This window comes from Delphinus delphis, chromosome 1 (assembly GCF_949987515.2).
Source record: "Delphinus delphis chromosome 1, mDelDel1.2, whole genome shotgun sequence".
NCBI lineage: Eukaryota > Metazoa > Chordata > Mammalia > Artiodactyla > Delphinidae > Delphinus > Delphinus delphis.
The window spans coordinates 182,260,842-182,275,514 of NC_082683.1; the positions used below are offsets into that span (position 1 = coordinate 182,260,842).

Sequence of the window (14,673 nt, forward strand, 5' to 3'; positions counted from 1 at the left end):
TTTCCTACGCTGGCTCCTTCCCCTTCACCCACCCCATTTCCCAGCTTTTTCTGACTTTCCCCGTCACTCTCCTTCCCGCCGTCCTTCCATCCGCCCTCCTCATCAGTGTGGAACAATGGCTAGCAGCTATTACACAGATACGAGAGAAAAATCTTTAACTTCCTTAAACTGCATATTTTCATCACTGAAATGAATATTTGAGACTAAACTCTTGCAAGATAATCTTTAAGTCTGTAGGGAACTGCTGACCTCTGATCAACTTGGCGCTCACGTCCTCGTTGACCCTGGCGGCGTTGACTATCATCCGGGCCTGGGTGGCGTATCTCAGCGTGCTCAGGGTCTCCTCCACGCTGCTGGCCGCCGGGCTGACCGTGGCGATCATCGACGTTTTGGAATTTCCGCTCAGACTTTCCTTCAGCAGCCTTCAAGGAAAACAGTCACGATTAGACTTTGCTTCTGCAACGACCTCGTGACAACTACCTAGAGAGCACAAGGCAGACCACCGGGACACGTGACGCAGTGCTACGCTCCTCACTCAGACACCGGTTAGAATCGTTTGATATCTGTAGCTATTTTTAGATCTCTGCGCACTTTATTTCACCTCACACTTCTCATTTATTTATTTTGGCCGCGCAGCTTGTGGAATTCTAGTTCTCCGACCAGGGATTGAACCCAGGCCCTCGGCAGTGAGAGCGCAGAGTCCTAACCACTGGATTGCCAGGGAAAGTCCCTCGTCTCACACTTTTATGTTGTTCTGTGAAGCGATAGTCTGTGCAAAGATTTTAAAATACGGTTAACTCTCTAATATTTAGTAAAATCCCTCTCCCCACACTAGACCGCGAGCTACTTTAGGGGCGGGACTGTGTGTCTGGTCACCCTTGCATTTCCAGGGTCACCAGAGCCCTTCAAAGCAGCTGCTCGAAAGTGCAGAAAATGACGGATGAACATATAAACACAAATTTTGTTTTCTATTATATGCAAAAGCCTTATTTTAGAAGGAAAAAGATCATGAGACTAAAAGCTCTGTATTTATGAATGCAGAGTGAATTATTCCTAACTTTCAAAAGTTATTCTTAATTTTCAAAAGGCATTAAAAAAATCACACTGTTCCCTTACAGGTTTTGAGGTGGCAATTATAATATAATAAGTCAAATGTAACGATACACTGCTGTCAACAGTGATGCAGTCCATATCAGAATTGGATATTAAATCAATACAGATGTACTCTGAATGTAATATATCTGAAGTTACATACATGTTCATTAATGAAAATACTTTTTGAACACTTACATACCAGCCAGCGTGTGCTAAACTTCACCTCACACACATAGCAATGCTCAAACATCAGGCACTAATAATAGTTCATTCATCATTTAACCCTCATTACAACCCTAAAAGACAGATATTGATATTATCCCCATTTTACAGATGAGGACACAGGCTGGAGGACTATTAACTGATTTGCCCAAAGTCACACAGTTTGTAGGAAGCACAGCTGAGATCAAGTCCAGGTAGCCTGGCTCTGGAATCCGTACCGCTCACCACTGCTCTGTCCCAGAGTCACATGAAGTCAGTCTATGCCCTTTTCCCCCGCAGTACTCACTCTATTTTGTACAATTCCTTATACTCCAAAAGCTACTTGCCATGTGAGGACAGACTCGCGGTAAGGAATGAATGTTCTCTTCCCGCTGGCCTGCTCGGAGAGCGCGGATATGACCTTTCCCAGGGTCAGCAGGGACTTGTTAATACTCACGCCTTCCTGGGGACAAGATCAAACATTTTAATTGAAAGGAACTGCCCAGCAATCAATGTATTTCACAAAATATATTTCTTCCTTCATATAATTACTGAGGAAATACTTTCTTCCATAAACTACCAACTTTCTTCAAACTCAAAATTTACTAATTGACTCTGAGAAGCAATCATAACCAGGAACTACGGGTTCCTCTTTAAGTCTCAGCAACACAGTCTATAAAGTGCAGGGACAGAGAGGCTATTCTTGGTTAAGATAACATACTTAGGGACATCCCTGGTGGCGCAGTGGTTAGGAATACCGCCTGCCAGTGCAGGGAACATGGGTCCAAGCCCTGGCCCGGGAAGATCCCACATGCTGCAGAACAACTGAGTCCGTGTGCCACAACTACTGAGCCTGCACTCTAGAGCCCACGAGCCACAACTACTGAGGCTGTGTGCCCCAACTACTGAGCCTGTGCTCTAGAGCCTGTGCTCCGCAACAAGAGAAGCCACCGCAATGAGAAGCCCGCGCACCGCAACGAAGAGTGGCCCCCACTCGCCACAACTAGAGAAAGCCCACGCGCAGCAACAAAGACCCAACGCAGCCATAAATAAATAAATAAATTTATAAAAAAAAGAAAGATTATGTGCTTAGCCAGTAATCTCCTAAAAAAAGTGGCCAGGACTGAGCTCCCCAGCGTGAGGGCTCACCCTTACCTTCAGCCGCTCCCCGCTTGTCTGGGTCTCGGAACAGCGCTCACTGCCCGCCAGGTCCACCAGGTTTATGCGGCTCCGAATTCTGTGATCCAGCTCTTCCCCTTCCACAAATTCTGTCTGGGACAAAAGGACATTAAAATAACACATCATGGGCTTCCCTGGTGGCGCAGTGGTTAAGAGTCCGCCTGCCGATGCAGGGGACACGGGTTCGTGCCCCAGTCCGGGAAGATCCCACATGCTGTGGAGCGGCTGCACCTGTGAGCCATAGCTGCTGAGCCTGCGCGTCCGGAGCCTGTTGCTCCGCAACGGGAGAGGCCACCACAGTGAGAGGCCCGCGTACAGCAAAAAAACCCAAAAATGGTAAAATAACAAATCATAAGTTCTTTTACGATTTGCCATCAATATAAGTCTGCAAAACGGAAAGTTTGACAAGATTACAAACCACTCACTTATTTTTGAAGCTATCCCTTCTTGAATCTGTGACGATTTATAAGAACATATTGAGCAGTGCTCAGACTATGCAAAATAAAAGGAATGACTTTAAAGGGCTAAACCCATAACTACGCAATTATATTAAGGAAACGGCCACAGATAGAAAAAAGGCTTAATGTACAAAGGTGCTGTTCATCCCAGCCCTGAAGTAGCAAAGCATTTAAAAGCAACATAAATGTCCAACAGCAGAGAAAAGTTTGAGGAATTTTAACAGTCAAAGGAAAATTATGTAGCTGTGAATAATAATGTTTTGCAAGTAATTTTAATAGTATAAAATTGTTGCAGATTTTGTAAATTTGTTTACATGTGATTGTAAAACAACTGAAAGATTATATACCAAACTCTTTAGAGGGGTTTCATTTGAGCAGTGGAACCCTACGGCTGAATTATTTAAAAATCTTTTACTTTCTGATATGTTTTTTCAAATACTGTACAATTATCATGTATTGTTGATAATATATTATCACGTATTGATATGACAATATCAATATCATGATAAGTTAATAATCACGTTACTGATTTTTAAAACAGTGAGAAAAACATACTCCTGTATATGCCACTCAGCGTTACTGTGCATATGTCCTAAAATCCAATTATGTTATATATTTATATGATTGGACTTTTACCTTTGATTTAAAGAAGTAAGAGAGAGGCATGGACATATATACACTACCAAACGTAAAATAGATAGCTAATGGGAGGCAGCCGCATAGCACAGGGAGATCAGCTCAGTGCTTTGTGACCACCTAGAGGGGTGGGATAGGGAGGGTGGGAGGGAGATGCAAGAGGGAGGGGATATAGGGATATATGTATGCATATGGTTGATTCACTTTGTTATAAAGCAGAAACTAACACACCACTGTAAAGCAATTATACTCCAATAAAGATGATAAAAATAAAAAAATAAAGGAGAAAATAAGGAAAACATGAAACTTGAATATAGTGACTATCTTACCTAAGAAATGAATCAACAACACAGTACCTTGGTCTGGGTCATCACCAGGGTGAACACTGAGTGCGAGCGGGAGCTTTTGTCATTCATGCCAGTGGCCGCAGTTGCCTTCCTCTTATTTCCCAGTTCCAGCCAAATCTAGTGAGAAAGGAGAGAAGGAGGTCAGGCCTGCAGACAGGGGCTCACCGGAGCAAAGTAACGAACAGCAAAGTAGAGTGAGCACGTATATACACACATTTATGATCAGCTTATAAAATAAAAATATTAATACATGCTTATTTAAGAATTTGCATTCCCATTGTCTATTTTTTTTCTGTCATAGAAATTTGAATGAGGAAATAATACCTTTAACAGGCTATTTCTATAACTCTAAACTGACATGATGATCGATTTAAATTTTTCGTTTATAAGAGTAATTCTTTTGCTTAAAGTTTACACAAACAAAATCAGTTCCTTATAAATTAACCTTTTATTTATGCAAACAGCAATATTTATGAATATTTATGACTGATCTTTCTATCTAGTGGAGAGAAGATCAATTACAATGGACCTTACCTGGATATCAGAGTAAGAGCTGACAACATTCCTATGTCACAAAAGCAAAGGACAAAGTCAGTTTTACTCATGATCACACTCCTGTCCTTATAAAACATCAGCCACCTTTCAACCACATAATTACTCCACGAATACCACGGTGGAATAATCCATAGGTATTACTATACTGATTCTTACAGAATCTTTCATTTTCTCCATTGTAAAAGGGAGGTAATAAAATAATGTTTTCATTTTAACAAATTTTAAGAAGTATGATTTTTCTTAATATAATGAAGCACCTTATAGCATCTTAACATTGTACTATCCAAGTCTAAATCATGAGACCAAAAGATAAACTTTAACCCATATGTATAGGGAAAGGCATAGGTATAGGTACCTGTATATGTGGGTGTGGTTAGGCATAGGTAGAGGTACAGGTATATGTATAGGTACACATATATATGGGTGTGGTAGTGCGGGTGTGTATGGGTCTCAGCACTGTCCCAGATTTACTAAATGGAGCTGAATTTTTTCTAGCCACTTTTCCTTTCCTTTAAGAAAGCATTTGGGACTTCCCTGGTGGCGCAATGGTTAAGAATCCACCTGCCAATGCAGGGGACACGGGTTCGAGCCCTGGTCCGGGAAGATCCCACATGCCGCGGAGCAACTAGGCCCATGCGCCGCAACTATTGCGCCCACATGCCGCAACTTCTGAAGCCCACGTGCCGCAACTACTGAAGCCTGCTGCTCCTAGGGCCCGTGCTCCGCAACAAGAGAGGCCACCGCAATGAGAAGCCCGCGCACCGCAACGAAGAGTAGCCCCCGCTTGCCGCAACTAGAGAAAGCCCGCGCTCAGCAACGAAGACCCAACGCAGCCAAAAACAAGTAAAATAAACAAATTTATAAAAATATATATATATATATATATATATATATACACACATATAAAAAGAGAGCATTTGGAGTTGAAAACCAAATAAATGACTCTCAGCATATTTCTAACTCTAAACATTGAGCTCAGCACCTTCTCGCCTCCACAGCTTAAAGTAACATAAAAAAAGTGGCTCGAGAGGGAAGGCTTAACTTAATGGGTTAGCAGGGGAAAGGGAGGAAAGACAAATATTTCCTACACAGTATAATTAATGCTCTACGCAAGGCACTTCACAGGTGCCGTGAGAGATATAAACAAATATAACAACAAGCAGCTAACACTCTATTTGGAAAGACGAACATTTAACTGGATAATATTAAGGGGAGAAGACTAAGCAGTGACGCAGCGTTTCACGGCTGGGGAGGCCGCCAGGAGCACAGCGGTCACGGGCCCTGGCTGCACACACTCACGTGGACAGGCCCTCGACGTAGGGGCCGGAGGCCGGGTGCTCCCGCACTCTCAGCTGTGGGCAAACATGAGGCACGTTAACAGCAAGGCAAATACTTCATATAAAAGAGAATTTCAAATGACCTTCTTTTTCTATATTTCGAGTCTACGGTAAAGAGATTTGTCTCTACCCGGAAATAAATATAAAGGTCCTCACAGAAACACATCTGTAATGCACTAGGAAACTGCCTCAAGACCACAAACTGTTCACATCTGCACAGTATCTGACAACATACCATAACATCAAATATCTTACTAGTTTTTTATTCCTAAGTCCTGCCGTAGCTATTGTTTATATGCTTTTAAATAGCTTTCTAAAATACGTGCAATAAATTTCAGACAGTTAACATTTTTTTCCGTTTTACATTATACATTTTAAACTTTGTGAGCAGAAATTTAAGAACACGTAGAAGTCAGAGAAGGAAACGCCAAGTTTTGTGTGAGTCTCTTGATGCTGCCAAAAGCAGACTGCACGACCTTGAGCGAGTCAAGTGACCTCTTCAGATGTTAGCTTCTCGCTCTCCACAGCCCTTTCCAAAGTCAGAAGTTTTTAATTCTAATAGCGGTTGTTTAAAAAGTTTACGCCTTTGTGAAACTTTCTACTTCACAGAAAATATGAGCTATAAGATATCAATTTGCTAAATAATCGAGTGAAATACATACTCTACAATAACAATACGGTTTTTTAGACTTTTATTCTTTTTTGGCTTTGCAGACTTTTAGGAATTTGGTATTTGACATAAGTGGTCCAACTAAATCTTAGAATGTTTTATCTTTAACTTCTACACAATACTTGCTTAAGTAAAATGAGGTTACAGTTCATAACTAGTTTAATGTCCACTAACAATAATGTTCAGCTTATTTAGTAAATAGCAACATAGTTAGACTAGATCTCAAGCATTTGCTATCATATGCATTTTAGTAATTAAGCTATATATCATCTTGAGAACCAATATAATTATATGCATCAATAAAAACAAATTAAAAACAAGTAAGTTTTTAAATCTTACTGTTTGCTTTCTCTGCCCATTTTCACCTTTACAAACCAGAAGGTCGTGAATTTTTTCATTATATACTTCAAAGAAGCTCATTTCAAGGTGATAGCTGACCTAGCAGGAACAGAAACACAGCATACAATTTATTTGAAAAGTTCTTGCACTTTTTACAAATCATATCTGATAACAGTCTAGTAACCAGAATATATAAAGAACTCTTACAATTCAACAACAGAAAGACAAACAACCAATTAAAAAATAGGCAAAGGACTGAACAGACATTTCTGCAAAAAAGATACACAAATAGTCAACAAGCACATGGAAAGGTGTCCAACATCACAAGTCAGTAGGGAAATGCAAATCAAAGCCATGGTAAGAAACCACTTCACACCCACTAGGATGGCTGTAATGACGGAAACGGAAAACAACGAATGCTGATGAGCATGTGGAGAAATCAGAACCCTCCAGTGTTGCTGGTGGGAGTGTTAAATGGTGCAAATGTCGTGGAAAACAGTGGGCAGTTCCTCAAAAGGTTAAGCACAGAATTACTGTATAACCCAGCAATTTCACTCCTATCTACCCAAAAGAATTACAAATAAATTCAAATTAAAAATTACTCAAATAGGGACTTCCCTGGTGGTCCAGTGGTTAAAAATCCGCCTTCCAATGCAGGGGACATGGGTTCGATCCCTGATCGGGGAACTAAGATCCCACTTAGTTGCCACGGGGCAACTAAGCAAACGCCGCAACTACTGAGCCTGCGCGCTCTGCAGCCCACACGCCACACCGAGAGAGAAGCCCGTGCGCACAACAGAGAGTCCACGCACCGCAAGGAAAGATCCTGCGTTCCGCAACTAAGACCCGACATAGCCAAATAAATCAATATTTTTTAAAATTACTCAAATAAAAATTGTACACAACTGTACAACTGTGTATTGTAATAGCAACAGTATTACAAAAGCCAAAAGATGGAAACAGCCTAAATGCCCATCAACTGATAAGGAAGACGTGGCGCATATATGCAACGGCATATTACTCAGCCATAAAAAGGAATGAAGTGTCAATACATGCTGTAACACTGATGAACCTCATGCTGCATGATATTCCACTTACAGGAAACGTCCAGAATAGGTAAAGCCACAGAGACAGAAAGTAGGGGCTGAGGGGAGGGAAACGGGTTATAACTACTTAATGGTACATGGATGGTCTCTGAGGGTGATGAAAATTTTTTTAGACCCAGATAGAGGTGGTGGTTGCACGACATTATAAATGTACTAAATGCCACTGAGTTTTATATTTTAAGATGGTCAATTTTATGTTATGTGAATTTTATCTTAATATAGGAAAATTTCAACAACAAAAGTCCTTGCATTTCTTACTAACTTCTAGGAAATTCACCTAATTCAATTCACCTTAGTATGTGCATGGCTTTGGACTATATGAGAAGGATATACAGAAGTATATGGCAAGGTTCTCGCCCAAGAGTTTCCATCTCAGAGAAACATAACATACCCTCCAACAGATAAGACAGAGCAATAGAAAATTAAGAACCAAAATGAGAAATCATGACCATAGATAAAACGGCCAATCAGAAAGGGGAGATGCCGGTGCCAGAGAGGCTGGGGAAGGAGGAGAAAAGGATGTGAGGCATGAGAAACGCAGCGAGCTGGACCCTGTGGGCGAACACTTGATCTGCTAAGTGCGGATCTTAAATCAGATTGTGATTCCAGATTGCGGCAAAAAACAATCACCAGACTCAGTAGAGCTGAGCTTCTCCTCCTTTTGACTCTGAAAGACAAGGTATAAAAGCCAAAAAGGGAAAATTTGCTTCCATGTAGCTTTTCTGAGTTAGGGCATGTTTCCTTGTTAGCGAAATAAATTTCATCTACAGGCCCAAAGTGAGTCAGCAAACACCCAGCGCTAACGAAACTAGAAGCTTCAAGGGAGATCAAAGAGATGTAGGTTCAATTCGCCAAATATTTATTAGGCCTATCAGGCACACAGCACTCTTCTAGGTGCCGTGGGAGAACCTGAGGCGAACTGGACAGGCTTCATCCTCAGAGAACTCACAGTCTAATTGGAGATGCAACACAGCACTTGAGTAACACAGACAGAAGGATACAGTTAGCGTCCCGGGAGAGGAACAAAGCACTTCCGGGTAGAGATCAGGTACAGGTGAACCCATGCAATTACAGGTTATTTACAAGGGCTGTGGATACAGGTATTGGGGCTCAGAATTCAACAAACATGCATTAATGTCTATTATATATAAAACAGTGTACTGTGTTATGGGGCTTCCAGGGGGCCTTGGAGAGGAACATGCTGTGGGAGGGGAGCTGCGAAAGGTGCAGAGGTCACGTCGCAGAGGATCGTGCTTTGTCTGCTCCTTCGAGGCGCCTGGCATCTGTGGCTATACCCACCGCCGAGACCCCCACCCGCGTGCTGTTATCTTCTACCATCCTGAATAATCCCAAATTGAGAAAACCACAGTCACTTCGCTGGGCTCTCTATGTGGCGGGCACTGTCCAAAACCTTTCACACAGAGCACATTTCACACAGCAAACCTAGGGGAACGTCCTCCTCGTCCCCAGGCTCTGTGCTGAGGCACTCAGAGAAGTTAAGCACATTGCTCGAGGTCACACTTCCAGCATGGAAGTGTGGAACCTGGATTCCAGCTCAAGCCATCTCCAAAGTCCACGCTCTGAACCGTTTCATGTGTTCCGCTCACTGACAAAGTCGCTCCCCACAACTGGAGGCCCCCAGACCCGTGATCACTCCAGAGACCCCTCGCCTTCGCCTGCTCTCCCTCCCTGGCTTCCACCACCTCTAAACAAAACAGATGCTAAACAGAGGGGCCTAACCCACGGGCCACGCCTCCTCTAAGGACCCCGTGCCCCCAGCTTACCTGTTCCCATAGCCGCCGCCCTCATCCTAACCTAGTATTTACTTCACTTTATTTAGCATCTCAGTGACCGTACCCGACTGTGTACTGGCCCGTTTCTCCATCACACTCTCTTCACTACGGGCACCGGGTCTTTCCACTCCGTGCTCCCAAGTACAGCACAACATTTTCCCAAGTCCCCTTATCATAAGAACCACTAGAGGAAAAGTATGAAAATTAGAAATTCCCAGGCTGCCCTCTACACCAGCTGAGCCAGAATCTCCAGAAGCTCTTCAGCAAGTACACCCACACACACTCCTAGGCGCTCTTACCCTCAAGCGAGTTTCGGAAAAACTGGTCTAACGGGCTGCCCGGCAAACAGCTGGCCGCACTAGGACCAGGTGAGGGGGCGTGGGCACCCGGCACGGGGGCAGTGCGGGGCACGAGCGAGGCTGTGACCTCCACTCCGGGCTGAATCTGCACGTCACTCCCCTCTCGCCTACTGTCGCCGTCCTAATGCTGATGCCTGCCGTCCTTAGGGAAGGCCGGGCTGCCGCCCCACTGCAGACACGCACGACGGGGCGTAACTACCGCCACGTGCACCCCACACCCATGGAGGTGATTGGGTAGAGAAGGCGGAAGAGAGGACCCTGCATCCCTGTCCAGCAGGAGGAACTGCCTCTGAGTCTGGAGCCCCCATCCCCCAAACCACTGTCCGAAAGGAGAGCGACCAGAAGTTACAACATCTTCTGCTGAGCAGTTCCTCAGTGGCCACGATTCCGACTTTAACTGGTTTGACCGTTTTCTAGTCTAATAAGAAGGCTTACGGATAGTATGAGAACATACCTCCTGGGTTTGTTTTTTGGCTATTTCGGCAAAAAGACCTTCACAGAATCTTGGAATTATTCCTGGTTCTTCACTAAATCCCATCATCCTGGAAAATACATTATGAATAGGGAGGAAGTAAAACTAATTAGGTTTTTAAGTTCTTTGGGGAGAAATTAAACCTCAATTTCCTCTTCTGTAAAATGGGAATAAATAAGAACTATCTAATTCAGAGCCTTTAGCACAGGGCCTGGAACACAGTAAAAACTTAATAAGTGCTAGCTACTATTAAAATTTGAGTATTTCCTTCTAGGACAGGTATTATTACCATACCGTTGATCAGATGACTTGCTTGTAATTCTCACAACAATACTTCCAATTAACCTCTCTGGGCTTCAGTTTACACAAGAAAGAGTTTATAGTAAAATGGGGCCAACGAAACAATATCTCACACATAAACAGAAACCCAGAGACAAAGTAACTTGCCCAGGTTTGCAGAACTAGTATGTAAAACAGTGAGATTTGCACCCAGGCCTGGGTGCAAAACTATATTCTTTCTATTAAACTATGCTGCTTCGCACAAAAAATGTAAACATTTCTGGATAATCGGACTTATGATACAACTTACGTATAGGACTTTCCAGAGCCAGTCTGACCATAAGCAAAGAGACAGGTGTTGAAGCCTTCGAAGGCCTGTTCCAGGAGCGGGGCTGCCAGTGCCTCGTACACGGCCGTCTGGCTCGCGAAGCGGGGATGACACTCATCAACGGACCAGAAGGAAAGGTCGTAAACAAAACTGTACACCTGTCTCATGCTGGGATGTTCCACAGCTATTTCTTCCCCGTTCAGGAAGACCACCTGGGATGTTTCTTCACTCTTCTCTCTTTAAAAAGAAGCACAGAGAAAAATATCGTTACTATAATTATTCTGAGTATTATTCCCACAGAATGTAATAAGGACCTCAAACTAGTTAAATAACAACATTACTCCAGACCAGCACACGTAATGATAGTGAGTTTCCAAAATCTATTTCCTGCAGCTCCAGTGCCACTGCTCAAAGGGAAAACGGAGTTCCAGATTGCTTGTCTGGAAAAATGCCCCCTACTTTTACAGGATTTTCCATCTTTTTCCTTTTTCTCTTAAGCTCTCCCTTTTCTCATCCTGCCTACTATAATCTACCTGTCTCAGCAGTTCAAACCTGGAAACTTGTTTGAATATATTATAAAGAAATTTTGGAGGTACAAATCTATATAAAGCTGGTAAGAAACACAATTTCAACAAACTCAGTTAGATACAAGTCTGAACCATAAGCGTCTTTGGGCTACCAGTTACGTTTCTATGAATCCAAAGGTCCCTCATCCTTTAAATTATCTCTTTGGGTCCATCCTTCTTCCATCTAAGACTTAGTAGGAAATCTTTCACTAGCTCCAGAGCTGCAGAAAAACAATATCAGTCCTTGTCTGGCCCCAGGTCTCTCCTTCTGCCCCCAACTCTGCTTTCGATCAGAAACTACTGCGGAAACCACCTCCCTCATCCTCCCCCGCGGGCCTGCTACAGGTGCGCCTGCTGGGTCTGGAATCAGCACGTGGTCCCTCGCTCCATCCTCTCCAGGGCAGCCACCCATCCCGGGCTTGTCCCTTCTGCCCCTCTTCCCCGCACAGTCTTGAGGCTCTTTGGTACTGAGTTCTCTCCCCTTATCACTGACCCCACATTTTCAGCTAAAAGGCCCACAGTCCTCTGAAACTTGCCTTAACTGCTGGCCATTTAGGTTCAAACCAGAGGTCCGTCTGCACTGCCGGGTCACCATACCCTCCTCTAGCTCACTTAGGTCCACAACAGAGTTAAAAACTACTGACTCTGTGAAGTCTTCACAGTCATCTCTCCAAGAATGTAAAGATAACCAGATGCCACATTCACACTGGGCGGGTCGTCTTTTTCAGCACAACCCGCAATCTTTGAGTGTCTCACCCACAAGCACTTTTGGGGAGAGATTTTTTTTTGCCATCAAAATCAAATCTAGGGCTTCCCTGGTGGCGCAGTGGTTGAGAATCTGCCTGCCAATGTAGGGGACACGGCTTCGAGTCCTGGTCTGGGAAGATCCCACATGCCGCGGAGCAACTAAGCCCGTGAGGCACAACTACTGAGCCTGCATGTCTAGAGCCTGTGCTCCACAACAAGAGAAGCCACTACAATGAGAAGCCCGCACACCGCGATGAAGAGTAGCCCCCGCTCGCCACAACTAGAGAAAGCCCGCGCACAGAAACGAAAACCCAACACAGCCAAAAATAAATAAATAAATTTATTTTTTTAAAAAATCTAATCTAATAAATGAGCGTATAACCACCACATAGCAGAGATGATGAGGGGGTGACCACCACTCTGGAAAGGGTTTTGGAAGGACCTCTTTGGGGAACGAGTACCTGCTGTGGCTCTTTTCAAGGGAAAGGTAGAGATCCCACCGTACATTACAGATCTGAAAGCAGACTGCGTTAGACTGAAGTCATTCAGACTTTTAAAAAGCAGCATAGCCAGAGAAACTTACGTCTGCAAAATACGGTGATTTCGATTCTTTAATTTCACAGCCAATCATCAAAAATAATCCACATACTACAACTGAACCGAGAAGTTCTATCTATATAAAAGAATCACCAGCCAGTTTGAAAATGCACGAACACACTGACTTCCCAAAGGCAGAGAGGAACTGGACACGCCCCACGCCACCAGCCTGGCCTTAGACAGAAAGGGGAACGTACCGCGTGCTGAAAGGCCTGACTCTGACTGCCACCGTCACTTGACTGTTTTCCACTTTTAGGGGGTCTGTTTCTGTAGAGGTTCTCCGAAGTGCAGTTTCTTCTTCAAGAAGGAATATATTTTCTCGTGACCGTTCCCTTTTATTTGCGAGAAGAGAACTTTTCGGCCTTTGTTTAACTTGAAGGGTAGGCATCCTGTTTTTCAGAACTGACGCAGCTGGGCTCTTAAACTGAGGAATGCCACGCTTTGGTGTCGATCTGTGCTCTGTAACACACTTCGAAGGTGTTCTTTTCTCTAAGCTTTCAGATTTAGGTGCAAGTTTCGCACCATCCTTCCCAGCACTTCTGTGATGTAAGCTTCCTGTTCCTGACACTCTGATGTCCAACTTGCTCTGAATAGGTTTTGTTGCCAAGCGTCCTGATCTAACAGCTTCAGTCTGACTCTGGGAACCAGCGGGTGGTCTATCACTTAGGGACTTAAGGGCAACATTTTCGTCTGCCCCACCAACAGTGGAAAGCGTTTCTTTGTATTTCCCACCAGCCTTCACTTCAGGGTCTTTTGGGTCTGCAGCTAAAGGTACAGAAGGTGTGGCAAGAAAGTTTCTATCATTATTTACAGCCTTTGCATTTATACTAGTTTCTGGTGAAGCACAATCGTTCTCTCCTTTACCTCCCACATTCTGCGCTGCTTTCCACTTTTCCACAGCATCTGGCTTAGCCCGACGTTGTAACGCAAGACATGTGTCTGCTGTTTTCACAGTTGTGTCTCCCAACTCACCAAGCAGAGAGGGTTCTTTGCTCCTTGCCACTCTCCTCTGAAGTGTTAACCTACCCACAGGGTTAGGGGGAAGGGGTGTATCTTCCGTTTTTTTACAGGCAGAGATAACATAAGTGCTATTTATGTCTCTGGTTTTACTTGCGGATATCAATAACGGATCATCATTTTCACGTTCCGACATATCCGACTTTGAATGCTGCTTCAGCCTGCTACCGTGGGGGAGAACAGGCAGCGATGAACTCTTTGGGGCAGAAGGGATACCAAGGATATTGCTGTCATTTCTACTCTGTGCAGTGTAAACTGACATTGTGGCAACAAGTTATTTTTAGAAAGGATGTTGCTGAAGAAACTTTAAGCTCTTCTTCGGACGTTCATTTAACTTCCGGCCATTCCTTCTGCATCAGTTTCCAAAACTATCTGCTAAAATTAAATAAATAAAATTTAGATGGCACAGACTACGAATAGGCCGTAAAAACATGAGAACCTTCCATGGTGAAAGTAACTGCTCAGAGCAATACATCAGAGTGGGTCATGATCTCCAGCTCAGATATTGTTCCCATGCAGCTTCAGACAAACCTCCGACCTCAAAGAGCTTACAGTCATTACTTACAATCATTACTCAGCTGAGCTCCCATGA

General features: G+C 43.8%; 1 protein-coding gene across 1 annotated transcript in view; it reads right to left on the reverse strand.

Annotated features, from left to right (window-relative positions):
• KIF14 (kinesin family member 14) overlaps positions 1–14,343 on the reverse strand; it is a 48,972-nt gene extending 34,629 nt beyond the window's left edge. The window contains exons 1-10 of the mRNA XM_060011304.1: positions 13,262–14,343; positions 11,137–11,391; positions 10,530–10,617; positions 6,818–6,916; positions 5,771–5,823; positions 4,451–4,481; positions 3,926–4,033; positions 2,452–2,568; positions 1,644–1,759; positions 250–422 (exon numbers count right to left, since the gene is read on the reverse strand). Coding sequence (XP_059867287.1) covers positions 250–422; positions 1,644–1,759; positions 2,452–2,568; positions 3,926–4,033; positions 4,451–4,481; positions 5,771–5,823; positions 6,818–6,916; positions 10,530–10,617; positions 11,137–11,391; positions 13,262–14,343 — 2,122 coding nt within the window. The remainder of the gene's footprint in view (positions 1–249; positions 423–1,643; positions 1,760–2,451; positions 2,569–3,925; positions 4,034–4,450; positions 4,482–5,770; positions 5,824–6,817; positions 6,917–10,529; positions 10,618–11,136; positions 11,392–13,261) is intronic.
• Between the last annotated feature and the right edge of the window lie 330 nt (positions 14,344–14,673).